This window comes from Halichoeres trimaculatus, unplaced genomic scaffold, assembly GCF_033239565.1.
Source record: "Halichoeres trimaculatus isolate MK-OKI-2021-1 unplaced genomic scaffold, fHalTri1.1 fHalTri1_scaffold_9, whole genome shotgun sequence".
NCBI classification, from domain to species: domain Eukaryota; kingdom Metazoa; phylum Chordata; class Actinopteri; order Labriformes; family Labridae; genus Halichoeres; species Halichoeres trimaculatus.
Window position 1 is genome coordinate 20,338,602 of NW_027437188.1, and position 25,212 is coordinate 20,363,813.

At 39.7% G+C, this 25,212-nt stretch overlaps 2 protein-coding genes across 6 annotated transcripts in view; one reads left to right on the forward strand and one right to left on the reverse strand.

Moving 5' to 3' along the window:
* Positions 1 to 302: 302 nt before the first annotated feature.
* fbxo36a (F-box protein 36a) lies at positions 303 to 1,426 on the reverse strand. Its single transcript, XM_074678754.1, has 4 exons — positions 1,331 to 1,426; positions 950 to 1,058; positions 583 to 755; positions 303 to 449 (listed from the first exon to the last, which is right to left on the reverse strand). The coding sequence occupies exons 1-4, from the start codon at positions 1,424 to 1,426 to the stop codon at positions 303 to 305; spliced, it is 525 nt and encodes a 174-aa protein (XP_074534855.1).
* Positions 1,427 to 1,840: 414 nt separating this feature from the next.
* The window catches only part of trip12 (thyroid hormone receptor interactor 12), a 29,735-nt gene continuing 6,363 nt past the window's right edge, over positions 1,841 to 25,212 (forward strand). Inside the window, exons 1-24 of one of the 5 annotated variants that reach the window (XM_074679129.1) lie at positions 1,841 to 1,974; positions 5,004 to 5,150; positions 5,594 to 5,719; positions 5,955 to 6,742; positions 11,673 to 11,778; positions 13,755 to 13,891; positions 15,115 to 15,198; positions 15,399 to 15,494; positions 15,982 to 16,133; positions 16,257 to 16,292; positions 16,384 to 16,479; positions 16,565 to 16,657; positions 16,756 to 16,917; positions 17,715 to 17,783; positions 17,913 to 18,078; positions 18,730 to 18,847; positions 19,625 to 19,781; positions 20,017 to 20,170; positions 20,875 to 21,103; positions 21,846 to 21,964; positions 22,100 to 22,307; positions 24,234 to 24,334; positions 24,624 to 24,798; positions 24,958 to 25,099. In XM_074679129.1, coding sequence (XP_074535230.1) covers positions 5,053 to 5,150; positions 5,594 to 5,719; positions 5,955 to 6,742; positions 11,673 to 11,778; positions 13,755 to 13,891; positions 15,115 to 15,198; positions 15,399 to 15,494; positions 15,982 to 16,133; positions 16,257 to 16,292; positions 16,384 to 16,479; positions 16,565 to 16,657; positions 16,756 to 16,917; positions 17,715 to 17,783; positions 17,913 to 18,078; positions 18,730 to 18,847; positions 19,625 to 19,781; positions 20,017 to 20,170; positions 20,875 to 21,103; positions 21,846 to 21,964; positions 22,100 to 22,307; positions 24,234 to 24,334; positions 24,624 to 24,798; positions 24,958 to 25,099 — 3,612 coding nt within the window. In that variant the 5' untranslated portion in view covers positions 1,841 to 1,974; positions 5,004 to 5,052. Of the gene's footprint in view, positions 1,975 to 2,367; positions 2,454 to 3,174; positions 3,197 to 5,003; positions 5,151 to 5,593; positions 5,720 to 5,954; positions 6,743 to 11,672; positions 11,779 to 13,754; positions 13,892 to 15,114; positions 15,199 to 15,398; positions 15,495 to 15,981; positions 16,134 to 16,256; positions 16,293 to 16,383; positions 16,480 to 16,564; positions 16,658 to 16,755; positions 16,918 to 17,714; positions 17,784 to 17,912; positions 18,079 to 18,729; positions 18,848 to 19,624; positions 19,782 to 20,016; positions 20,171 to 20,874; positions 21,104 to 21,845; positions 21,965 to 22,099; positions 22,308 to 24,233; positions 24,335 to 24,623; positions 24,799 to 24,957; positions 25,100 to 25,212 lie in introns of those variants that run through there. The other 4 variants (XM_074679130.1, XM_074679131.1, XM_074679132.1 and 1 more) reach the window with 4 other exon arrangements.

A 25,212-nucleotide genomic window follows, 5' to 3' on the forward strand; every position in this document is an offset into this window, starting at 1 on the left:
GCCTTCAGCAGAGGGCGCAATAACTGTTCACTGGAATATGTAAACAGGAAGTAAAAGTAAGATGGAGCATACATCCTGATATGTCAGACTCTGGAACACCTCTGTGTAATTGCTTAGTTATATACATTTTAAGATCCTTTTTAATTATTGTCATTCAGGAAACAATTAACTCCCTTTATTTTAAACACAAGAACCCTGACCAAATTTCCCCAAATACATTGGCCGTTTTTCCTCACAGAGTAAAAAAAAAAAATTGCTTTGTGATAGCAGTTTTATTATGCTTATTGAATTGCCCAGTTGCTTCACTGCATCTTTCTGCCACTTCTGTAGAACCAGGTAAAATACATCTTTCTCCAGCCCAGGGCATTTGCTAAGCTGTCCATGTCATTGGTAAACTCAGCACAGCGATTCCTTACAGTATGCTCCCAAAACTTCTCAGAATTGCAGAGCTAGCGGAGGACCCCCAACAAGCAAAACATAAAAAACACAAATTTACAAGACAGGTGGCATTTTGTGTAAAATAAACATACCTATCAGAAGTGGAGTGAAATAGACACTTACACAACATATTAAGAGACTCACCGTTCTGAATCTATGCGAAACTTGTGCCAGCAAAGTTGTATCTTTTAGATCAAGGAAGGACAGGATTCTGAGCAATATGTCATCAGGTAGGCGATCAAGGTAATTAAAATTTCCTTGACAAAGTGATACAGCATATTCAAGGGTTTTGGGCCCAAAAACAGCACCAACTTGTTCTACAGATGAGAATGGCAAAACACAGCAGACAGACATGAGAGGCCAACTGTAAGAGCAACTTAACACTGTTAAAGTCAAATCAAGAACAACTTCATGTTGATTTGTTATCACACAATATGTAGTGTTGGAACACCGTGATAAATCCCCTGTAAACAAAAGAATACAGAAATCTATCTCATGAAAGGGAGTTTACCCTGAAGCCTTTTGTGGTGTAGAAAATCGTGATGGGTTGTCTTCAGCGCTATAGGTGCAGTGCCCCTCTCTCCAAGCCGTAAAGAAATCTTCCATGTTCTAAATATTACCTGGTATTACCAATTCCAAGAATTAACTATTAATGAATAAATTGCAATTTTATTTGATTAACAATTCAGTCTTATCTAACCTTCTATTGCATATTTCATTGGTTGGTAAAGATTTTTCTTTTTCAGTTTAACTGAAGAATGTTGTGGAAACTGGCCATGTCAGAAACAACCTTTGACCAGCTAGCTAACATAATAATAATAATGCACAAAGTGTAGATCATCACTAGACATCTGATAAGGTTCCCCATAGACCCAATAAAGCAATGCTGTACCTCATGTTTGGTAATAGCAAGTTGGTAGAAATCTTTGGCGGGGGCTGGCCCTTGGTCACAAATTTGAAAAAGTTGCTCCTCGGGCAGGGATGCCATTTTGGACACAAAAATGTATCCATGGCAACTTTTAAAGTGACAGCTTGATCCGGATTATGTTACGATTGTATGCCGATCAGATACTGATGAGAAAAGGTATAGCTATTACATATATTATATTTAAATAGATATCTATAACACGCATTTAACGAATTACATTTTAAGGATATGTGTAAGTGTATGTATGTGTGCGTGTGTAGGTGGGGGGGTCACGACCCAGCGGACTGATACTTTATATTTGAGAACAGACAAGCAAATACGTCTAATCGTTTCAGTGCATTCTTTTAATAGTAATTTCTTGTTCTTTTGTCTTTTGAACAGATTATTTCATATAATAGAAAAATACATCCAGCACTTGCAGCGACATTGCTGGTTGAAAAAAGCAGACACCGAGTGCTCATATCAGAGGTAAATAATCCCTGCGCGGATGAATCACGCGGATGTATACTGCAGTTGTAGGCCCCTCAGCTGATGTGAAAGTAGCAGGGCAAGAGAGAAAAGAGGAGCTGGTGCACTGACTGTTACAACTACAACACTGGAACAAATAGGTAACAACATTATACAAATGATAGATTTTTGTGACATCTCGGCCGTAAGTCTCTTGGATCTTAGAGACTATTAAATATCGAAGTACACCGGAAAAAATGTGAATCAGTGTTGCTGAAATTTATCGAATCCCGTTCTGCTTTCCTGTTTTTTTGTGTCTAAAGGTATCAGAGGCCATTTCTTTTTGCTAGCTAGCGCCTACTTGCTAGCTGCTAGCCAGAAAACTTGTTGTATATAACAAAACTTGCCAAAGTCGTTCCCAAAGAAGATTTTTTGGTTAAACCTGGGTTGTTATTAAAGAAACCTCATCACCTTTCAGTTGAGCTAGCAAAGCTTTATCCAGCGACAACAAGCCTTGCTAATACTAATTAGCTCGCATGCTAGGGTTAGCTGGTAATAGCTGTAACGCTCTTGTTTGATTTGACAACGCTTAACGTCAGAGACGTGACTGCCCTGCAGTAGTTAATTCGGTATTCATAAGGTCAGTGGTTTACTGTAAACTGGACAGCTAGCTCAATATATTACGACATGTTTCAATACTTTGTACAGTGATCTGTCAAGCGTTGATTTTTATTGGCTTACTGTTTGCGAGTAAACGGTCATTGAAGAATCAGTCGCTATCTTATTTTGCTAAGCTAGCTTTAGCTTGCTAACCATTAGCTAAGATACTTGTCATTGTGAACAGGCTGCAAGCTGATATTCGTTTCTTGACGTTATGAAGCACTTCAAACCATATTTTAAGGGAAGGTTAGTACAGGACACATCAGTTTTGAAATGGGCAACTATTTTCTGCCTGGGTAACGTTAGCTAACTTGCTAGCTGTAGCGAAAATCTGGCATTGGCCGTAAGTAAGCTTAGAAAACATTAGTGATCCTCATCGCCAGCTAACGTTGGTTAGCCTCGCTTGTATACTTAACATTCTCGTTGACAGTTTTTTAAGACGGTGATACTGCATCATTACGGATTCTGATCGAACTGACAGCTAGATATAGTACTTATAATCAGATCACCAGACGTAGCAAATGAGCGAACTTGAGGGCGAGACATGTATTTTTTTAACACAGACTTGATCATCAGCCGGACACAGGCCAGTGTGTCATGGCAGTTAGGATACTAAGTTTGCTTACGTTGGGTTACTGGTAGCTTGCTAGCCAAATTACATTAAACCGCTACCGATAGACGGTCCAGTCGATGCTGCCATTTTCGATGTGTAGCTAAACTCAGGTGAATGTTACCATGGCTTGGATATTTGTGTGTTCATGTGTTAGTTTCGGTAATAATTTCACCATTTCATAACACATCAGTGTACATGCCATGTAGCGTTAGCTGTTTGGATTTGTCAGTGCGTTGGTAAGGGAGCTTAATAGGTTGACACACCGGTACGCCAACTACGCATTTCCATGTAACCATTGCTACGTTAGCAAACGTAACTCCAACCAACGACTCCCTGTAAGATTGAAACGAGCCTTTATTTGTTTAATCGTTGTCACACTTTGTATTGAGTGGCCACGGGCCTCTCGTATGAGAATCGAGTTCTTTTTGTACTGATGGGGATCCGACTAAAGCTACTGTCAACATGCATGGGACTTGCTAGGATATGAGTTGCTAAACGTGCTAGTGGTGGTGGTAGAGATCTACGTCAGAAATATAGGCCTCTGTAAATCATGGGATCTTAAAACTGAGACACTGTCGTTGTTTGGTATGTCTAATGGTAACTAAAACTCAATACTGGCGTGTGTTTCAAGCCGTGAATGATTTGATGTTCTAAACTAATCTCATTATACGCGAGTGTAATGCACCAATTGTCAGAATGGACGAATAAACAAAGACTAGGATGCTCTGTCAGAGCAGGCCTAAAATGGCCCTGTGAGCTTGCCAAGTGTGGCGTATTTTTATGATCAATGATATCATTATTATACACGTACTGTATTAGACAATTGGCTTTCTATGTTTTCTGGATAGGAAACATGTATGTAAGATGCACACCAGCAGTATAAGTGTTTAGGTGATCAAATAATCCAGCTCTATAATTCTTTTAAAAATGCATCAATCATCCTCTTATCCTTACTTTTTTGTCATTTACTTCTTAAGAATTTTTACTAATGATACTTTGTTTTGTTGGTTTTTTTTGTTCACTAGAACACTTGCATTAATGCAGTTCACCCAATCAACAAGTTCTGGTGGTCTGGTATGGCTAAATATGAGAGGACAAACAGTAGTCTTCCTTAAGTCTTAACAGGAAAAATCATTTGTTTGATTTTAGTTTGCTCAGTCAGAGGTTCATTTTGATTTTTCTGTAAAAGAATAGTTTGTTGTATCCCAAAGAAATAATGTTATGATATTGCTAACAGTAACTTTTTATTATTGGGTTAATGAAAGCAGTTTAACGTCAAATGATCAAAAATTGGGGAACAGATGTAACAGGAAGATTAGTCTAGAGTACCTGATTTTGGTAGATCTTCTGATGTTGACTGTCCTGCGGAAGCTAATATTTGCCAGAACAATGACAGCAAACAGGTTAATTAAATTTCTGTTCTGGTGCTTTTGTCTGCTCCTTAAAGTTTTATTTAATACAGGTTGTATAAGTTAATTTGTAATGGTCATTTAGCAGCTAGAAGTAAATTTATTGTGGTTAGGAAACATGAGTTAATGTGCAGAACGATGGAAGGTAAAATGTTTGTGCCCACCCTAAAGATTTTAATTAAGTTTTAGAAGTCTACCACATTCATGCTCCTCCTGACATACATTTTTGTCCCAATATGTAGATGATAGATTTGTTCTGTTGTTCCCAGAAGGGAGTTGGCATCCTACAGTCAATGAAAACCATGAGAACATCTTGATCCTTATTTCAAATATGCTTTAGGTGTAAGCTTAAGCTTTGTGGTGTAAAACATCTGTCAGTTTTTTTTCAGCACTGGATCCTTTCTTGTGTAATTGATATACTAATGGTTTGAAGAAAGCATAGATATGGCAGTTCAACATTTTATAATTTTAGGGTTCTCATACTGCTTCTGAATTTTCTTTATTACAGTGAATGGTAGTGTCTAGAAAGGGTATGTCCCTTCAGGAGAGAGGTGCCAATGTCCAACCGGCCTAATTCCAATCCAGGGGGGTCACTGCGCCGTTCACAGAGGAACACTGCTGCGGCCCAGCCACAAGACCACACAGTCGCGGGAAGGTGAGTCTACCAATGGAAATATAGTGACTTTAAGTTAAATCTCTGTCTATTAAAGAGGAAGCAATAATGTTTTCTTGATGAGATTAATTGTGGTTTTCATGAAAAAAGTAACCATTGAAGAGTGTTAATTTTCAGTTTCACAGAGTGAAAAATGGTGATGTTAATTGTGTTTGTTCTAAATTTGAATTTAAATGTGATGCAGATTTGCTTTATTGACCAGACTAATCAGTAGGAAAGCTAATCTCGTCCTCTTTCATCAAAGACTTAAATGGTGATTCACTCGTTTTTTTGATTGCTGTTTCTCATGCTACTCAAGTGTTGGCGATCAGAGGAAATGCAAACAGAATCGGTTAAAAAGAGTTGGGGATTAATCAAGTCTCTTTTATGTGGCTCCAGTACCAAAACCCAGGCTATCACTTGCTCTTTGATTTCCAACCTTACAGGTTGCAGTCAGAGCAGGTAAAACATAAAGCAAATTCCCCACCTGAAAGTAGAAGACCTAATTCTAAGGCTTCCAAAGCCACTTCCAGCTCAGCCACTGGCCTGTCCAGAGGGCACAGCTCAAGAAGGTACCCCTCCTATCTACTTGGTACTTGTGTGTGCGTGTGTGTATGAAGGGTTTGTAATGGATTCCGTTTTGTAAAACAAAGTAAATTCAAAAAAAGGAAACAAAAAAAGTATTGCACACAATTAGCTTTTGTTGTCATCTGAATGAATATGATGAAATTGGTGTTTTGATTTAACACTCCTCATCGTTGGAACATTTCTCTAAAATGGTGTTGTTTCCTTCCTTCTTCTTGACAGAAGCGGACTTACTCTGTCTGTGGCTTCAGTTGTGTTACAAGACGAACCAGAGGCTGCAGGAACATCTGAACAAGAGCGACCAGGCCACCAGTCAAAGAGTGAAGGCACCCGAGGGTTAAAGAGAAGTGAAGCTCCTGACCAAATTAGTACCTTCAGACCAACGCCTGCCAAGAAGCCCAAATCGCTCCCACCAGCCAGAGACAATACCTCAGAGACCAAGAAAGGCCCAGCCAAGTCTAAGAAGAAATCACTTGCTCCAGAACCACCTGCATTGTCAGGCCGAGGTCAGAGCAAGAAGAGCGGGGCCACTGGGGCCTCACCAATCCAGAAACGGAAGAAAGCAGACTCTTTCCCCGGTCTAAGTAGCACCGCTGGGTCCCTCCCCAATCGTACTGAGGGCAGAACAGCAAAACCCACCAAGCTGGCGTCTAAATCGGCCGCCTCAGCCAAAGCTGGGTGTAGCAACGTGACAGACTCCTCCTCCTCTGCCTCCACCTCTTCCTCTTCCTCCACAACAGGCACCAACAGTTCCACAACGCAGGGTGCCCGAGTCAAACAGGGAAAAGATCAGACCAAGGCACGACGCTCTCGCTCAGCCTCAAGCCCCTCACCACGCCGCAGTACCCGTGACAAGGAGCAGGCAAAAACTACCAGCTCTTCAAAATTTGAGTGGGCAGCACGCTTCAACCCCAAAGTAAATCTGCCAAAACCCAAACTGTCCTTACCTGGATCCTCCAAAACTGAGACCTCCAAGCCTGGGCCATCAGGATTACAAGCTAAACTAGCAAGTGAGTTGTTTAACTTTGTCTTTATTTTTCAAGTATAGTCCCAGAAATTCTCAAGCCAGTCAATGCCTGACAACATTCTCTGTTGGTGCTTATTAGGGGACATTTTAGTCCTAGTTAGTTGGAGGGAAAAAATTAGGGAGCATGGGGTTTGGTGCAATAGCCTAGTACTTGAATCTTGTACACTAACAAATCACTTTTTTAACCACTAGTTGGCTAAATTATGATTATCTGCGAACAGTTGTAGTGTAGAGGCATCTGAGACATCACATATGAACTAAACAGAACTCTGTCTTGTCTGCATTGTGACAACGTCTTTATAATAAGCTTTTATTTCAGTCACAAAAAAATTGCATGCACTGATATTTTCATTTCAGACCATGTTCTACTTGATCAGGGTTTCTTTTGAGAAGATACCCCAGATTTCACCATTTCCCATGCTGCTAGGATTAGAAAGTAAAAGTACAAGATCTGGGTACTTTTCCACTGTTGCTTACTTTTTACTGTCATCCAAGGTTTGCTTCTTCAAATTAAATCTTTAAATGCCCCAGTGTACTAGATTACACACTACCTGGAAGAAAAAAACAGATTCTTCTTCCTTTTGCTTTTAATTTTGTGAACAAGACTACAGTGGCATGTGGAGGTTCACTACATTGGTCTCAAGTGTTTGAATGAAGCTTAAACTGCTAGGACCAATAATCCAAGCAGAGGAGCAGAAGCTTCAGTTCAACCTTATCTTAACTGCTGGGGCTTAATACATTAGCTTTGATCAAATTTTATAGAAATTCAATTATCAGCACAGTTGCAACAATATTGAAGAAAGTAGATCTTTGAGGCTTTCTTGTCTTTACTTTTTTGTGTTTTAGGTTTAGAGTTCCGCAGTGAGGGCTAGGTTGAGTTTTTATGACCAACAGGTTACCAAGAATGGACTTCTGACAAAGCCTAAACCTCTGTCCAGATTTCTGAGTAACTCATGGTTTTCATGTTTCAAGTATAAATACAACTGGAGACACCCTTCATCCAGTAACATGTGTCTGGACTAGCTGATCTAGTTCACATGTTCTGAGTGCGGCCTTCACTGGGCTGTTGAATTGGCTCAGATGTCAGAGTTGAACACAAGAAGCCTGAAACTGGAGAATAGCCCAACACATGCACACTGCAGGTTGCTCAGTTGTCTGTGTGGAGAAACTAAAGTTGCCCCCCCCCCAAAAAAAAACAAAAAAAACAAATAAATAAAATAAATAAATAAGTAGCACACTGTCTGAACACAATATCACCCATTTGTAATAATTTTAAGTGAAATGAATGTAATAATTACAGGGGAACACCTCTCAAAAAAAGGAAAAAACACGTAAAAAGAAGTATACGTAATATTACTTAAAACCACAGGAAGCATGTTCTGGTCTTTGGATTATCTAACAAGAATGTTTTTGAGTCAAATTTGGGGACCTTCATATTGAGTCGTAAGCTAGTCTTCCATTAGTGGCGTTTATAAAGGCGCTGTATTGATGATATGTTAATGCACAGAAGGCAGAGTGGAGAAGCATCTGCAGTCAAACAAACTCACATAGTCTCTGCAGGGTTGGGCATAGGTCTGAATATGTAACTTTGAGATGTCGAGGATGACAATGCAACCTAACTGAGTTTTTAAAATGTAAAACTCTAACAATGTTTTCTGCTGAAAATCGGCACAAACGTATGTATTTTATGGTTTGAAACTTGCAATTACCTAAGGTCGCAAATGCCTTGTTTAAACAATCTTACAGCAAACTTAAGGAAGAAAATCCTTTGGAATTATAGATCATAGTATTTTACAATGACAGTTTTATGATTCTTTGACTGATCTAAGGACTTCACTTATAAATACACAAAAAAATGTATCCATTAAATAATTTTCTTTTTATGCAATCATCAAAGTGTTGAGGTTGCAATCTGTTTTCCTGAAGGATGTTTTGAATTGTGCTAGTAGCTCCTATGTTGAGTAAAGCATTTGTTTCTGAGTCGAACCAAACAGGTAACATCAAATCACTTTGAGGCATTAAACTGATGTGCAAGCCAAAAAAAAACAACAACTTAAAATCCAGTTCAGTTAAAACTGTTGAATTTAGGTTTTTGTTCTTCCCTATTTTAACGTTTCAACGCTGGTTTGATACAGGTGAAATTAAACAACTTTGCTTCCTGTTCAATACAAGGACTACAAAAAATACGAGTCAAGAGCAAAACGGAGAACTTTCAGTTTCAAAACAGCATCCTGTTATAAAACTGATACAGAGAAGGTCTCTGCTTGCATTTAATTGTTTCAAATAAAACTAGAAAAGCACTCAGAGAGAGTAGACCTCCGCCAAGCATATTGTGATCGTCACGGAACTCTTTAGTCCTACTTTAATGTTAAACTCCCTTTCAACAGACTGTCTGCTACACTTTGGTGATAGTTGCAGGTTAGTCAGATAAACTGTTACCTGACAGTGTTGAAAATGATGATGACCCAGTAAAAATTTCATATTCTGGATCTTAGTATCCAGAATATTGCCAGGATCTGGTTAGTACTTTTACTTCTGTCAGAAATTATCGTGACCTTGTCTTGTATTCTTTTGCAGAGCAATCCATTTATTGTGGAGTTATATACACATATAGTGAAAACAGCCCTGTCTCACAATGATAAAGAATCCTTAAAAAAAAGTCCTGGATCCAGAGGGTGATCCAGATCACCTCCAAAATTTCAGTTCTTCCTTATCGCATTTTGAACATTTCCTGAAAATTTAAACAAAATCTTTTCATTACTTTTTGAGTTATGTTGTTCATAGACAAACAAGCAAACAAACAAACAAACAGACAAACTCTCTACAAAAACACAACATCCTTGGTGGAGGTAATATGAGTTGCAAAAGGCTTACTAAGTGCCATTTTCACCAAATAGGCAGAAATAATTTTGGGGATATTCTGTTTCAGTCACCACTTATAATCCAAAGAGGCATGTGTAGATGTTTGTTGTTATATTTTTCTTCTTGGGGCATTTCTGTCAGTTGTTGTGCAGAAGTGTGGAGTCAAACTGAACAAAATGTAAGGGAAACAGATGACATCACTGCCTCTCTTCTCTACCTCTTAATGAGACAAAAACATCAAAACAAATCGCTGGTATTGGCTGACCTGTGAATGAAAGCAGCCTGCCTGTGTTGTGGCTGAGTGTGACTTTCAGGTGAAACTAAGGGTATTGTTGTGAGGCAATCATCAAGAAAAATAAAGAGCACCTGCATTGACTCCTCCACATTTGTGTGGAGATTCAGAAAATGAAATATAATTCTTTATAACGGAACCTCTGACAAAATTAGAAGTCATCTCTACTTCCTAATTTGAATGTTACCAGAGCTGCTTTCTTCCGGTTGCTTGCTGAAGCTATGAGCCTATGAGCCAAACAACAGCATCAGCAGGACAGGAGGTCGGTGTGATTACAGGAATGCGAGTTAAAAAAAAAGACGCTTTGATCAATTTAATGATTTGATGTTGGGGTAATCAATGCTTTATCGTAAGCAAATATTGCAGTACTTTGCCATATTGATAATTTTGCACAGCCCCACTTGCCTGCGTGCCTCATCATCATCATCATCATCATCATAGATCTATCAAACGAGTACATTCATTTAAGTGGTGATGGAAAACTACAAATGAGTTCCAGGAACCTCAGCTGAGAACATAAAAGAGAGCATGACAGTGTGCCTGCTGCCAGCTTTGGAGATGGGTTGTAACTTGTTTTTCCCAACACCATAGATGCATTCATAGAAGAATTATATTCAGAACGCAGTAATTAACTGTATCTGTGAAAGATTTCATCCAAACATTGCAGGAATAGAATTTCAAGAACTTGAAAAAGGGAGCATGATTTTTTTCAGTGGCACTACTGATGTGAGCCAGTACGAAGATTTCTTGCCATATCAATATTTTGTCCCACCCCTAACAAATGGTTAAGTGAATGTGAGCTGTGCAGGTCAGTGTGGGGTCAGACAGCTCTTGGTAGGAGTGGGGGGATAGAGACTGTGGTGGGCTCTCTGCCATGGGTCCCAGGCCTAAATGGAGAGACCCCTCCTAAGTTGGCTTAGCTTGTGGGCTCACCAGCTGACCGGGGTTATGTTTGAGGGCAGGAAAGGACTTGTAAGCTGCTTCTGTTTAAAGGGAAGAAGTTCACCTCTGCTTCTATAGCCTTGTCTCTTAGCCTCAGATACCTTTAAATACATAAAACTTGGGCTACTTTTATCCATAATGGTGAGTAAGCACATAGAACAATCTGATTGTGTTATACTTAGTTTGTCTTTCTATTTGACTGCGTTGAACTAACAGTAACTGCAGCATCGTGTGGCAGAGAATATTTGCAAGTGCATTGAGTGGATTTCAGTAATTTGAGATGCATTGTGAACTTCTGTTAAACTCATGTTGACCTGTGTGTTTTTATGTGATTAAGCTTTGCATCAATTTGTCTTAATTTTTAATCACACACAGACAGGAATCAATGTTTTTATGTTCTTGATAAATAAGTGCATTTTTTATAATGGTTTATTTTTATGTGACCAAGATATGAGTCAGAGATCTAACATGAAGGTTGTTCTGTCATAGGGCCATGCTTGGGTTACTATTAATACCCTCTCAGTCAGTGTACATGGCTCTGAACAGGCAACACTTGAGCCTTTACTATACTGAAATGTAACACAAGGTAACAGTCAGCATTAATGGGTGTAATGCTCTTACAGCTATACTGACCATATTTTGCATCCTAAAAGCGTTCATGTTGTGAAATGTAGTCTTTAAAATTGGACAAAAGCTAAAAGACAAAAAGAAAGCTGTTATGTAATTTAATCTAAGTTATCTCTGAGACTTGCTGTAGCAACCTTAAGAGTCAAGTTATCTGACCAGATGAGTGACATGTCCTTCTTATTCACCGTAGGTTTGAGGAAATCTACCAAGAAGCGCAGCGAGTCTCCTCCAGCAGAGCTCCCCAGCTATCGGCGGAGCACACGCCAGAAGACCACGGGCTCCTGTGCCAGCACCAGGTATGAATCACCTTAATAGCCAAGTGTTGTCTGTAGCGTAAATATTGATATCCAGTTGAAATGTCAAAGGCAAGGCTCTGTAGCTTAACATTAACGTGGATAGAATAAATACGAGACACACCTACAGTGCGTTTAATTGTTTAACTGCCCCAATCTCCAAATGGCTACATTGGTGGATAGACACAAAGATTACCAGAAACAATGGAAAAATTTGGTGTCACGGTTTTTGCATAAGACTGAGCAAGTTTGAGAAATAATTTTTAAAGGTTTGATTGAATTTTCTTTTTTAATCCTCAAGATGCTGACTTGACCTACAGCAGTGATTTTGTGCAGCAGAAGCCCAGGGCGCTCGCACCAAAGACCCCCTCCCTGCTCCTCTGCCGGTTTCCTCTGCACTCAGACGGGGCCAATTTTTACTTGACCAAAAACACAAATAAACAGACTCCCCCGAAAAAATCTGATATCGGTCTGCATTCACGCTTAATTCAGAGAATTTTCAGCGCGTTACTTTCACACAAAAACACTGCTAAATAAGGCTCTAGTTCTCATCGTGTCTTCGTCCTGGCAGACTACCTGCGTTTGTTTATATCTGGCACGCCGCGCGCGGACTGATACACTTAGCGGTGAGCGCCTCGTACCCAGCTGTGGCCCTGCAGCGGAGGTAGCGCCGTTTTACGACACAATGAGAACTAGAGCCTTATTTAGCTGTGTTTTGTGTGAAAGTAACGCGCTGAATATTCTCTAAATAAAGAGTGAATGCAGACCGATATCAGATTTTTTCGGTGGGAGTCCATTTATTTGTATTTTTGGTCAAGTAAAAATTGGCCCCGTCTGAGTGCAGAGGAAACTGGCAGAGGAGCAGGGAGGGGGTCTTTGGTGCGAGCGCTCTGGGCTTCTGCTGCACAAAAACACTGCTGTAGGGGTAATTTCTGCCCTAAACCTTGCGATAGGACCCAACTTGTTCCATCCCGGAGTATCACTTTAATTCAAGAAATGATCTGATGTGTGCACAAAATTCTAAGTTAGGTTGTTCAAAATTTCACATTCTTTTGAGTTTTTGGTTACTTAAATATGCGCAAAAACACCTTAATAAAATATGTCTTCTTTTTCTTATCAAGCAGAACTTTTATCTGTTTCAGTAGTGTGCTGTCATCTCTTATGAATGTTGTTTGACAGTCTTGGAAAGCAATGGAAAAGTGACCTAATAGCATTGAAGGTGGTGTAATGAAAATTTTAGGTGCACCTAAATTTTGTGTTGGTGTAGGGAATAAAAACAAAAAGCTAGGTGCACCGGTGCAGTCGATACAAAGTGTTAGTTTGGAGCCCTGTAAAGGGAGAAATTTTTGAAATCCTGTCTTGTTATTGTGTGTACTGAAAAGAAAAGAAAAGAGGAATGTCCCGGGGGATGCTGGGGACAATTTTTGTTTATATGTGTTGCACATGCAGCAAGCTGGGCTACTGGTTTGTTCACATCTGCTCAGAACTGTTGGGCTTAATTGCAGGTGCAAAAGAACCACTCAGTGTTTATTGTTATTGTACAGCAGCTCAGGGACGAATACATATTATAAGCTCTATTTTTTTCTCCCCACACAGTTCAAATGACTCAATTACAATTATGGCTTGCTCAAGAAAACGCAACATGCACACAATGTACTTCAAAGGGGTTTGATGTGACGGACTCACCACTTCTGAGCATTAAATGCTTATACAAAAGTTTTCATCAGTTTCTTTATCATCATGTAGACTCTGAAATATCCCAAATCATCTCTGATGGGGATTGGATTATTTTTTCTTCAGGTTATAGAAAACACCTATATATGTAGTAGCCTTTGTCAGCACCACCTTTTAAACATGAGGAATATCTATAGAATCCACTGCTTTGTATTCATCTGAATCAGTGATGTAAAATAAGATCCGTTATACTTTACCCTGCTGTCACTCATATTGTTTATGTTTTGTTTTTTTTGTGAAAACAGTCGGCGGGGCTCAGGCCTGGGCAAGCGCGGGGCAGCCGACGCTCGCCGACAGGAGAAAATGGCTGACTCCGACAACAATCAGGATGGGGCCAACTCATCAGCTGCTCGCACTGATGAGGCGTCACAAGGGGCTTCAGGTACCTTACATGATACAATAGAGTCTTCAGTGCTAGTACCACACCTGTAGTTCTTCCAAAAGAAGACTCTAATAAGACAGACTGTTTCTTGAATCTGATCGGCACAACGGTTTGCATTGTTTGCCATCGGTCTGACTTCATTTGTGCACACAGCCAAAAAATAGTAACTGTTTCACCAATTATTAACTAAATGAATTATGCCTACCTGTTAATCAACGCTTTACACTTAAAAAAAAAACTGTTTCTAGTTTGTTTCCCAAATATTTCAGTTTGCCAACTACTTAACTATAGTTCCAGCAGCAACAGTAGTAGCTGCACTTTTTTTTTTCTAAATCTCAGAAATCTTTCGAAGTGTTGATTTTGCTTAGGGTAGCTAATTTTAAATGAATAGTGATAAATAGTAATGATAAAAAATAATTATGATAAATAAGAGAGTCAATAAATAATAGCATAAAAATCTGAAAAAAAATCATACACATTATGTAGTAAGGAGTTAGAAGGAATGAAATTCACACACTTATTTTGCAGGAAAAAATATAACCTCTAATTACTTCTGCCTGTGGTGTATCTATGTCCATGTATGCTCATTGAAAAAACATACACACACATACTGAAAGAGGCACAAACTGGGTTACTGTCGTAATAAAGTCCCACTGGCACCACAAAAAAGTCAAAATGCCAATCGTCACATTATGTACTGTATAAAAGTCATTGCCAGTGAAAAAAAGCCGACACTGCAGGTTAAGACAGAGATACGGAAAGAAGGAGGGAACCTGCTTTGTGCCCTAAAATGCACCCTTCTCACAAAAATCTCTAATAATCATTTATATTGGTCACAGAAATCTGTTGACCCTTAAACGTACATTTCCCTAAAACTCCTCCCTCTAACCACATACTCATGTGAACTGACAAACAACTAGATACAGTTTGAATTCTCTGATGCCTTTCCTTCACATTAGATCATATGCACTCTGCTTTATAACGCTGAAATCTTGATTTGCATTTCAACCCATCTCCAGATGTGGTTCTGATCTGTTTCATAAATTCCACATTGTCATGTGGCCATTGGAAGTCCAAACATTATAATCAAACTGGACACAGATTTTTAGTAAAGTAATGGACTCACAAACCCCCAGTCAACAGGGGTTTAAGTGTTTTCTTGAGACTTCTCTAGTGTTTAACTCTCATTGAGAATTTTGACTTAATACTGTTTCTGTTCCCAGCTTCAAGCTCAGTTGCTGGAGCCGTGGGCATGACCACCTCTGGAGAGAGTGAGTCAGATGACTCTGAAATGGGAAGGCTTCAAGGTACATTCTAAAAATTCCTATTTTCTAAATACTCTCAGTGAAAAATTCACCATCTGTGGTCGATATCACTGTTTAACATGTCAACAAACAGGTGTGCGCACACAACCTTTATTTTTCTTTATATCTTTATGTCCTGTGATTCAATGAGCAGTTTTATGTTTTGAAGAGTCACTTTCTTTAATTGTGCGTTTTTCTCCCAGCCCTACTGGAGGCTAGAGGTCTACCTCCACATCTTTTTGGGCCTTTGGGACCCCGCATGTCCCAGCTGTTCCACAGGACCATTGGAAGTGGAGCCAGTAAGCACAACCTCCCTACTCTTGTGGCTGTTTCTGAATGGTGTTGGCTGCATGATTTGCTGCTGTTAGTCTGGACTAAGTGTGACCTCAGGATAAAGTCATAAAGTACCCATAAGTAGATAGTACAGTCATCAGGAGTGGCTTGTAACAGGAAATGGTGAAGAGACAAGGCGATTTTCCATGAAATATACACATTTATTCTTCTTCTTTTAGAAGAATGATCAATGTCTTACCTGGGATTTTTGGGTTGAGTCTGTTTTAAATGATTGAATTTACATTAAAAATTGGTCATTGAATTTTCATTTAACATACCAACTGCTGTCTACACAGATCAATACAACACTTAGACACAAGCTGAGCAGAGAGGCGCAGTCATGTCGAGGCACAAAAAGCGAGATTACACAGGAGAAAACAAACAGTCAGAAGTCGCTGTTATATCTGCGTTCTACCAGCGCAAGCTCTAAAACTCTGCTAATTTCATTTGCAGGCTCCAAGGCTCAGCAGCTGCTACAAGGCCTGCAGGCCACAGGCGATGAATCTCAGCAGCTCCAAGCTGCTATTGAGATGTGCCAGCTGCTGGTGATGGGCAATGAGGAAACACTCGGAGGATTCCCCGTCAAGAGTGTTGTGCCCGCTTTGGTCAGTCTCGTTTTTGCATTTGAATTTTTTGCATTTGTATAGCTTTAAGCAATGTGTCGGGTACACAGTATTTGATTGCGAGTGTAATGCATATTTTAAAAAACACTCTACTTTCTTCCACAGATTACACTGTTACAAATGGAGCATAACTTTGATATTGTAAGTACGATTTTTCCTTGTAATGTATGTAAATATAGTTATTTGATTCGTTATTTTCTCTTGAACCACTGCCTTTGCTCTTTGGTCACAGATGAATCATGCCTCTCGAGCTCTCACATATATGATGGAGGCGCTCCCTCGATCCTCTGCTGTGGTGGTCGATGCTATCCCTGTCTTCCTGGAGAAGGTAATACTGACTGCATTATCGCCTTTGAATCCATAATGGCATCCCTTTGATATGCTGTTTATACATTCGTCTTTGTTGTCCACAGCTTCAGGTGATCCAGTTCATTGACGTAGCAGAGCAGGCCCTGACTGCCCTGGAGATGTTGTCAAGGCGACACAGCAAAGCCATTTTGCAGGCTGTAAGTGTTCCTGCTGTCCTTCTGTCCTGATCTTCAGTTGTCCTGGCTGTTTGCTGCTATCATACCCGAGAATAATTTTTACATTCCATTTCTCTCAGGGTGGGCTCGCAGACTGCCTGCTCTACCTAGAGTTCTTCAGCATCAATGCTCAGAGGAATGCCTTGGCCATCGCGGCCAACTGCTGCCAGAGCATAACTCCAGACGAGTTCCACTTTGTTGCTGATTCTCTGCCACTGTTGACTCAGAGACTCACACATCACGTACGTTTTGCTGAGTCAGAACTAAATGTGCCAAACCACTGTTTTTTTTTACTTATGTCTTCTCTTTGACATTCCACAAACTTTATCATTAATACAAGCATAATAATTACATAACAGAAAGGGATTTTTAAACAATATTGTCAGGTTTCTTAACTTCTATGCTTCACAAATGGTTAGAGAAAGACTTTTGTTGCATGTGTGGGAAGTAACATGAATGCTTGTAAGATAAGATAATCCTTTGCTCGTCCAACAACAGGGATTTTTTTAGGACTACAGCAGCAAACAAGAAAGTGTAAAGTGCAAAAATTAAAATCAGAGTATATCAGAAAGAATAAAAAAAATGTGTATGTAACCCAGAAAAAATGTAAAAAAAAATACAATAAGGAAATGTGCACAGACTATTTAAGGTAAAAAGTCTTCTGAAAGGGGGAGGTCATGTTGTCCATCAGAGACGACAGCTTGACCATTATTCTTCTGTCAGCCACCACCACCTTCTCTTTGTTAAACGTTTCATGGTCTCAGTTAAATGATTACAGTTTACCAGTTGTTCATGCTTTTTTAAAGCTGAGCACACATCATCTTACCACGTCCGTAGGTATCAGTGTGTAACAATCACATACTGGGCTTCCTTATGAAACATAAAAAGTAATCAATATGTTCCTCTTTTTAGTCATTTTTGGTCATTTTCAGTTTCAGCTACTGAGATAAACCAAAAGTTGTGAACTGTAGATGTTTCTCTTTTTGAAAAGCTTTGCATTTCAATTAGTAACCTTCCTGCTTCAAATACTTTCTTACAGGATAAAAAGTCAGTGGAAAGTACCTGTCTCTGTTTTGCCAGACTGGTGGACAACTTTCAACATGAAGAGGTTTGTACCTCAACACCATGTCTATCGATGGTGTAATGTTCCTCGTCTCTTTTTTTCCTTTATCCTGCCCTTTTTGAAGATCAGTCACACGCCTAATGTGAGAGTAAACATCTATGTTTGAACCTCCAGAACCTGCTGCAGGAGGTTGCATCCCGAGACCTGTTGACCAACATTCAGCAGCTTCTTGTAGTAACTCCTCCTGTGCTCAGCTCGGGGATGTTTATCATGGTCGTGCGCATGTTTTCTCTCATGTGCTCCAACTGCCCCTGCCTGGCAGTCCAGCTTATGAAGCAAAGTGAGTTGACATCACCTACACAAACACACACTCTCACTTACACACAAATATGGGTCCAGCCCTTGCCACTCAGTTAATACTTTCCCACTCAGTCAAAGACTTAATGTACTTAAACTGTATGAACTCGTTACCAAGGGATCTCTTCTCTCTTACTTATAATTGCTGCAAGTGGATGAGGCCTGGTGACATCAAGACTTGTTTTTTTCATGCAATACACATAAATGCAACATGCATACTTACTATTTTTCTGCAAGGCAAAAAGAGAGAAAATGAAAGTAAAGATCCTTCTGTTCAGTCAGGTACTCTTATTTATGAATGCAAGTTTCATGTAGTCTCCTTTTGATTTCTTCAAGGCTTGGATGTTTACCTTACAGCCCACAAAGCACTTAGCTGTATGTATATGTGTGTAGGTGTACATTTTTAAATTAACACACATCCCATTGTTCAAGTCAAACCTTTTTTCTTTTTTTTTTAAATACTTTTCTTTTGCCATGTATTTGCTTCACTATCTACTCTCTGATTCAAGTTGACTAATCTTCAAATTATTTCACATTTTATTGACTATTGAATATTATACATTGGAACATTGTGTGCCAAAATGTTATGTTTTAGGCTGGACAGTGACTGAAAAAAATTGTTTCTTCTCAACAGATATAGCGGAAACTTTGCGGTTCCTCCTGTGTGGTGCATCAAACGGCAGCTGCCAGGAGCAAATAGAACTCGTACCCAGGAGCCCCCAGGAGCTGTATGAATTGACCTCCCTTATATGGTAAAATCACAACACAGCTTCCTTCTGTTCTGAAGTGACATTGGTATGATTTTGAAACTTTAAAAAATAAAATTTGTTTATTTTTACAAGGCACTCTTTCCAAATATGAAGGATTTTTCTCTTCTGGATGTATTTAGAATCACACATTTTCTGTCCCATGTTAATTGCAGATGTCTTAAAAATGAATATGAAGTTAACTTGAGTAAAAGAATTATCAGTATGTGTTGCGATTAAAGTATTTGATCTTAAAGTTATTGAAAATGATTTGAAAACTATTTGACCCCAAGCTGTGAGTTTAAGCTGTGTCAATATTAACGCTTAGTTTGGTAGCCTTAAAATGAGTAAACTTAGCCGTTATGACGTACATTAGACAACGATAGAGAAGTTGAAAAAGGTAAAGAATAACCAGATGAGTCACTGCAGCAACTTACTGAGTTTTCTGCCTCGTCACCCAAAGTGTGTGACATTTTTTTTTATTCTCAAGCCAAGACCCCCTTTCTTTATCCCATTGTGCAATCTATAAAACAGGATGTGGACCGGTACGATGTTAAAGATGTTTTCATCACTTCACACCGCTTCAAGTTTTGGGCTCAGTGTCATTAACAGTATTGTTGTGTTTCAGACTCTTGAAATGTACTGTTGCCACAATTCTTACCTCTAAGCTCCAACCTTGAGTCATAAATATTTTTTTTCTCCTTTAACACATAATCCTTACACCTCGTTCATACGGATTAGATATCATTTTGTACCTTGCTGACACGCTTTTTTTCCCCTCAGTGAGCTGATGCCCTGCCTACCCAGAGAGGGCATCTTTGCAGTGGATGTGATGCTAAAGAAGGGCAGTGCCCAGACGACAGAGGGAGCGATCTGGCAGTGGAGGGATGACCGAGGACTGTGGCATCCTTACAACCGCATTGACAGCCGCATTATTGAGGTACATCACAGTGCAGTATATAACCGCATCACTTAGCATTGGGATTTTATGTTGTTTTAGTCGTTCTTTACAGATTTTTTTTTAATACATTACATACATACATTACATTATGTTTAGATGTCGCATTATGTGACAAAATTTAGTCTGTTGGAAGTGGGTCAGAATCTTTTTAACTCTTTCTCTAACAATCACGACTGAACACTAACTTTATTTTGGTGATCATTCTGTGCTGCAGACAGCCCACCAGAACGGCGAGGATGAGATTAGTTTGTCAACCCTTGGCCGTGTGTACACAATTGACTTCAACTCTATGCAGCAGATCAATGAAGACACTGGGACAGCACGTGGCATCCAGAGGAAACCAAATCCTTTGGCAAACCCCAACACAGGTAATACAAGCATGTGCAAACACATTTATTTAATGTACTCTTTGTTTAGTCTTAAAAAGAAAGAAGAAACCAGAAACATTTTGTTGGTTGATACTTCTATCAGAGGGTTTTAATGAAAGATCACAGAAATATTTTATCCAGGGATGCACCAAACCAACTTTTCTGGTTCCGATACCTTGGCTTGGGAAGTGACTGGTACTGATCCGATTCCAGTGTTCAATAATAACCTGCATGCCCTACTGTGGGATAAGATTGGTAATGTTTTGGGTAAAAGGCAAAAAAATGAGTATATAGGGTTACTTAAGTTGATATTTATTTAAACTATAAAATATTTCAATGTTTACCAGCAAAACAAAGCATCACAATGTACACAAGCTCCTTTCAATTGTGAACATTTTTACCCTGTAGACTGGTGATGCAGCAAAAAACAAAGGGAGTGCATCAGAGGTAACATTTTAAATCAAGTAGCGAAAAATAAAAAAGGCATAGAGCTGGTTTCCTGGATCGGTGCAGTGGATCAGCCCCTTCCCACTGATCCAGCTTTGAGGGGGACCAATACACCAATACTTAATATCAGAATCGGTATCGATGCATCATCTAGTTCAGGTTCTTGTTGTGTGCATGTTAAAACCAACGTGTTTAACACAGCCCTTCATTCCCTTCTTTCTGTAAGCTAACACAAACTGCTCGCTGTCTATCTGCAGGGAGTCACCAGGAGGTTCGACGAGAAGATGCACGAGCTCAGTTAATGAAGGAGGACCCTGAGCTGGCAAAGTGCTTTATCAAAACTCTCTTTGGGGTCTTGTATGAGGTGTACAGCTCATCTGCCGGCCCTGCTGTCAGACACAAGTGCCTTAGAGCCATCCTCAGGATCATCTACTTTGCTGACGCAGAGCTGCTGAAGGATGTGCTGAGGAACCATGCTGTGTCCAGGTAACCATGCTTGTGACAATCGGTTACTTTTATACTTATACTAAAAACAGCTCGGAAACATTGTTTTGGGGGAAAAAGTAACACTTAAAAATAAACCTGCAAGCAGCAGTGAGCAGTTGCTCACCCCACGTGTGCCCATCGGGGCATGTCCTGGCCGCCCCATGTGCGGCAACATCTGCTTCAGCCGAAAGCTATGTGGTCCCTTCAGCAAGTGTACATGAAATTGGACCTCATGAAGGAGTTACAATGACTTCCTGGTTTCAAGAGATGTCATAGACACCCTTTAACCAAAGGACTGACCTAATTAGTGATGCTTTATGAAGCGAACTTCCTGTTTTGAATTTGCCATGGACGTAAGAGACTTTTTTTTGTAGGCCTGGTCATTATAGTTACTAGTTGCCTGAGATTTCAGGCCTGTGGCTCAAAGTAGCCGGAGGGGCTGTAGTTTTAAGCCACTGGGGGGGCGTTATGGAGCATACAGTTTTGTGCAAATACCGGAAACCTAAATTTTCACACCTGAATTTTGTGGCTAGGAGCGTTGGCGTTTATCTGAAACGAAGGGCACCAAATTTGAGATTAAAGGCGCACACTGAAAAATAATAACAACCCTAAGGGTTTCAAGAGGGCCTTCACTCAGATTCTCAGGCTCTAAAAAAAAAGGAAATAACTGTTTAATGTCCTGGGTGCTACACTGGTGACAGCTTTTTGTAGGTTTACTTACCTTTTTTTATTCTTTTTGCAGTCACATTGCCTCCATGCTATCCAGCCAGGACCTGAAGATTGTAGTGGGTTCTCTACAGATGGCTGAGATCCTTATGCAGAAGCTGCCTGATGTCTTCAGTGTCTATTTCAGGCGAGAAGGTAAATATAACACCATGAAAAATATATGTCCCATTCTTTCTGCTTAACAGAAAGCAGAACACTTCTTTCAGTTTATAACTGATCATTGACTGCTTATGTTAAGGTGTGACTTTTATACTCTCCTTTGTCCTCAAGGTGTGATGCACCAGGTGAAGAACCTCTCGGAGTCGGAGAGTTTTCTGGTCACTAGTCCCCCAAAGGCTTGCCCGAGCGGTACAGCCAGTCTGTGCACCACCACTATCAGCACTGCATCCACTACATCTGCTAATAATGCAACTCCTGATCTGGGCTCACCCAGCTTCCAGCACAGCATGGACGACTCACTGGACCTCAGCCCACAGGGGTGAGTGTGGAGCCACGTGTGGCTTTGGTTTGGCTGTTTACTGAAGCTTCTTTCAAATAAATTCCTAACCAAGGACCAAATTAAGTGCCACCCTGAAAACGAGACTTAGACAAACCGCACTCGCTATAAACAGCTGGAGCTAATTTTGTTGCCTTGCAATAAATTTTATGGACTCTTTTTAGAGTTGAGGATGCAATAACATTGGAAATTATTATTAGAGTTATCTGTAAACCCTAGTGTTGATTTATCAACAACCCTCGTTCCAAAAAAGTTACTGTGTGGTGTAAAATGTTGATAGAAACAAGTTGTGAGGGTTTAGAGATCATTTAAAAACATTTTTCACTCCGAAAATAGAGTAAGACAACATGTCACCTTTGAAAAAAAAATGCTTTGTTTGAAGGACCACATACCAAGAAATAATTCAATACTAGCAACACTTTGTGGATGTTTGGGGCAGGGACAACAAAACACTGAATAATTCCCACAATACAAACAAAAATTCAAAATCATGATTGGGTACTAAAAGGAAACTTAAGGGAGACAGTGTGAGCAAATTTAACAATTTATCATAAAACAGCAAATACTTTGGGTACTGTTAAATAGATTTACAGGATCTGGAGAGACACTGTAAAAAAGGGACATGGCCAAAAATTCAGACTTGATGGCTGTGGTCTCCAGGCTGTCAGTTGGCACAGAAGACAGGCGGTACTCACTTACTACATGGGCTCTGAATCACTTACAGAATCTGATGTCCTTGCACACAGTTCATCACTCCTGCCACAAATGCAGCTTAGTCCTGCACCATGCTAAAAGAAACTTGTGTATAACCATGATCCAACTTCCCCAGGCACAAGCTCATTCAATATGGGCTGTGGAGAATCTGTTCAGTTTAGAGATAGACCTATATGGATATTTCTGGGCCAATACGACACTGATTTTTTTTTGTAGTCAAGGAGGCCGACAACCGATATTTGAAGCCGATATTAATTTGCAATCAAAGTGCAAATATTAGTGTCAAAATTTTGAACAATACAAACTCCAACACTTAACTTCATTCATATACCTTTAAGCATGAGTTTATTAAGCAGCTCCCAGGCTTAGCAGCATGTTTTATAAAGTTAAATTAAAACTTAAAAAAATAAATAGCTAAAGTTTTCTACAGTAAATAAAGTTTTCCAAAATTTCAATGTAGCTGCAATAACGTAATAACTGCTGATTGGCTGTTACCCGAGCCATGGCTCTGCTTGTAACCAATCAGGTGGGACAGTGCTGAGGACTGAGTAGTGACTGCAGACAGTGGAGCAGCTGCATCAGAGACGCAACAACCCAGTTTCAAATTTGTTTCTTATCGGCCTTTGGATCAAAAAAAAAAAAGGCAGATGCCGATATGCTTCAAAATGCCAAATATCGGCCCCGATAATCGGTCCATCCCTAGTTCAGTGGTTCATGAAATACAAAATCATGATATTCTTTTGAGAAGTCATGGAGGCCATGTTCTTGATAATAAAGAGGAAAGGGACAAACTCACACCACCCATTAAAACATTTAGTGCACCATAAAATGAAAAATACAATAAAGGAGACCCTAAACTGTCCGACACCGGTCAAGAGCAGGACTTTTACTCTCACAACTCTTGAAACTGGTCTCCTTGTTTCCTAGAAATAAACGTACCCTTCTTGATATCAAATTTAAAATGAGCATATTTTACAACATATAGGTCATATTTTTGTTGTAAATTTTGTCCCTGCACTTTTTTGATTGAATAAACTTTGAATGATTTGTGAACCATCAAAAACTGTTTCATATAGATCAGCTGTACTTATGTGAACAAATTTATGTCACTCAAAAATGTAATGCAAATATTTAAACCATTTTAGTTTTGTATGCAAGCAGGCTACTAAGTGTGGGTTTTTTTTCCTCACCAAGGCGGTTAAGTGACGTCCTGAAGAGGAAAAGGCTACCTAAAAGAGGGCCCAGAAGGCCCAAATACTCTCCACCAAGAGATGATGACAAAGGAGACAATCAGGGTAAGTGTAAGGCTTCCTGACATGTTTAATGTGATGCCATGAGATTACTACACAACACATTTTTATAAACATGGAAGATACAGTGTTGTATATTGTTTGTTTTGCTTACTACATTGATGCATGATGTCTAGTAATGATAACAACCTTCTAACTATTCTTCTTCTTCTATCTAACTGAGTCATTTGTTGGTAACTGATCATTTGAAGTACATCAAAGCTGAACTGCATTTGTGGTTTCACATCTGTCAGAGCTAACAAATCACTAACCAGTCTTTTTATATTCTGCACAGCTAAGAGCCCTACCAGTACTCAGTCACCAAAATCCTCCTTCTTGGCCAGTCTTAACCCCAAAACCTGGGGCAAGCTGGGTGCTCAGACAAACAATGCTAACTCAGAACCCTCTCGCACGGCTGGAGTGAGCGGCCTGGCAAGGGCACCTCCCAAGGATTCAATTTCAAACAACAGGTATCATTACTGTTCTCAGTGAAGAGAGATTCACTCTTTTCAATACTCAGAATGAAAAGAAAGCTGTTTTTCTTTACGTCAACCAGAATATTCAGTGACTTTCTATGAGGTTAACGAATGGGTACTCTCTATAATGTGTGCTTTTTTGTTTGTTTACAGAGACAAAATTAAGGCCTGGATCAAAGAACAGGCTACCAAGTTCGTGGAGCGCTACTTTAACTCTGAAAATGTGGATGGTAGCAACCCTGCACTGAATGTACTCCAGAGACTTTGCACAGCCACTGAGCAGCTCAACCTGCAGGTAGAAATAATACTTAAAGTGGAGAAATTCATTCAAAAACTAAAATACTTGTCCTGTTAGTTGTCCTTGTTATTTAGCCGTGATTATGTCATCAGTTCCAGTCTAATGTGAAA

Excerpts from the sequence above, each read along its gene's own strand:
- fbxo36a (XM_074678754.1), bottom strand. The coding sequence starts at position 1,426 with ATGGCATCCCTGCCCGAGGAGCAACTTTTTCAAATTTGTGACCAAGGG. Across the intron at positions 756-949 it reads ACACCACAAAAGGCTTCAGG|AACAAGTTGGTGCTGTTTTT; the intron begins GTAAACTCCCTT and ends TCTCATCTGTAG. Across the intron at positions 450-582 it reads TTTCGCATAGATTCAGAACG|CTCTGCAATTCTGAGAAGTT; the intron begins GTGAGTCTCTTA and ends GTCCTCCGCTAG.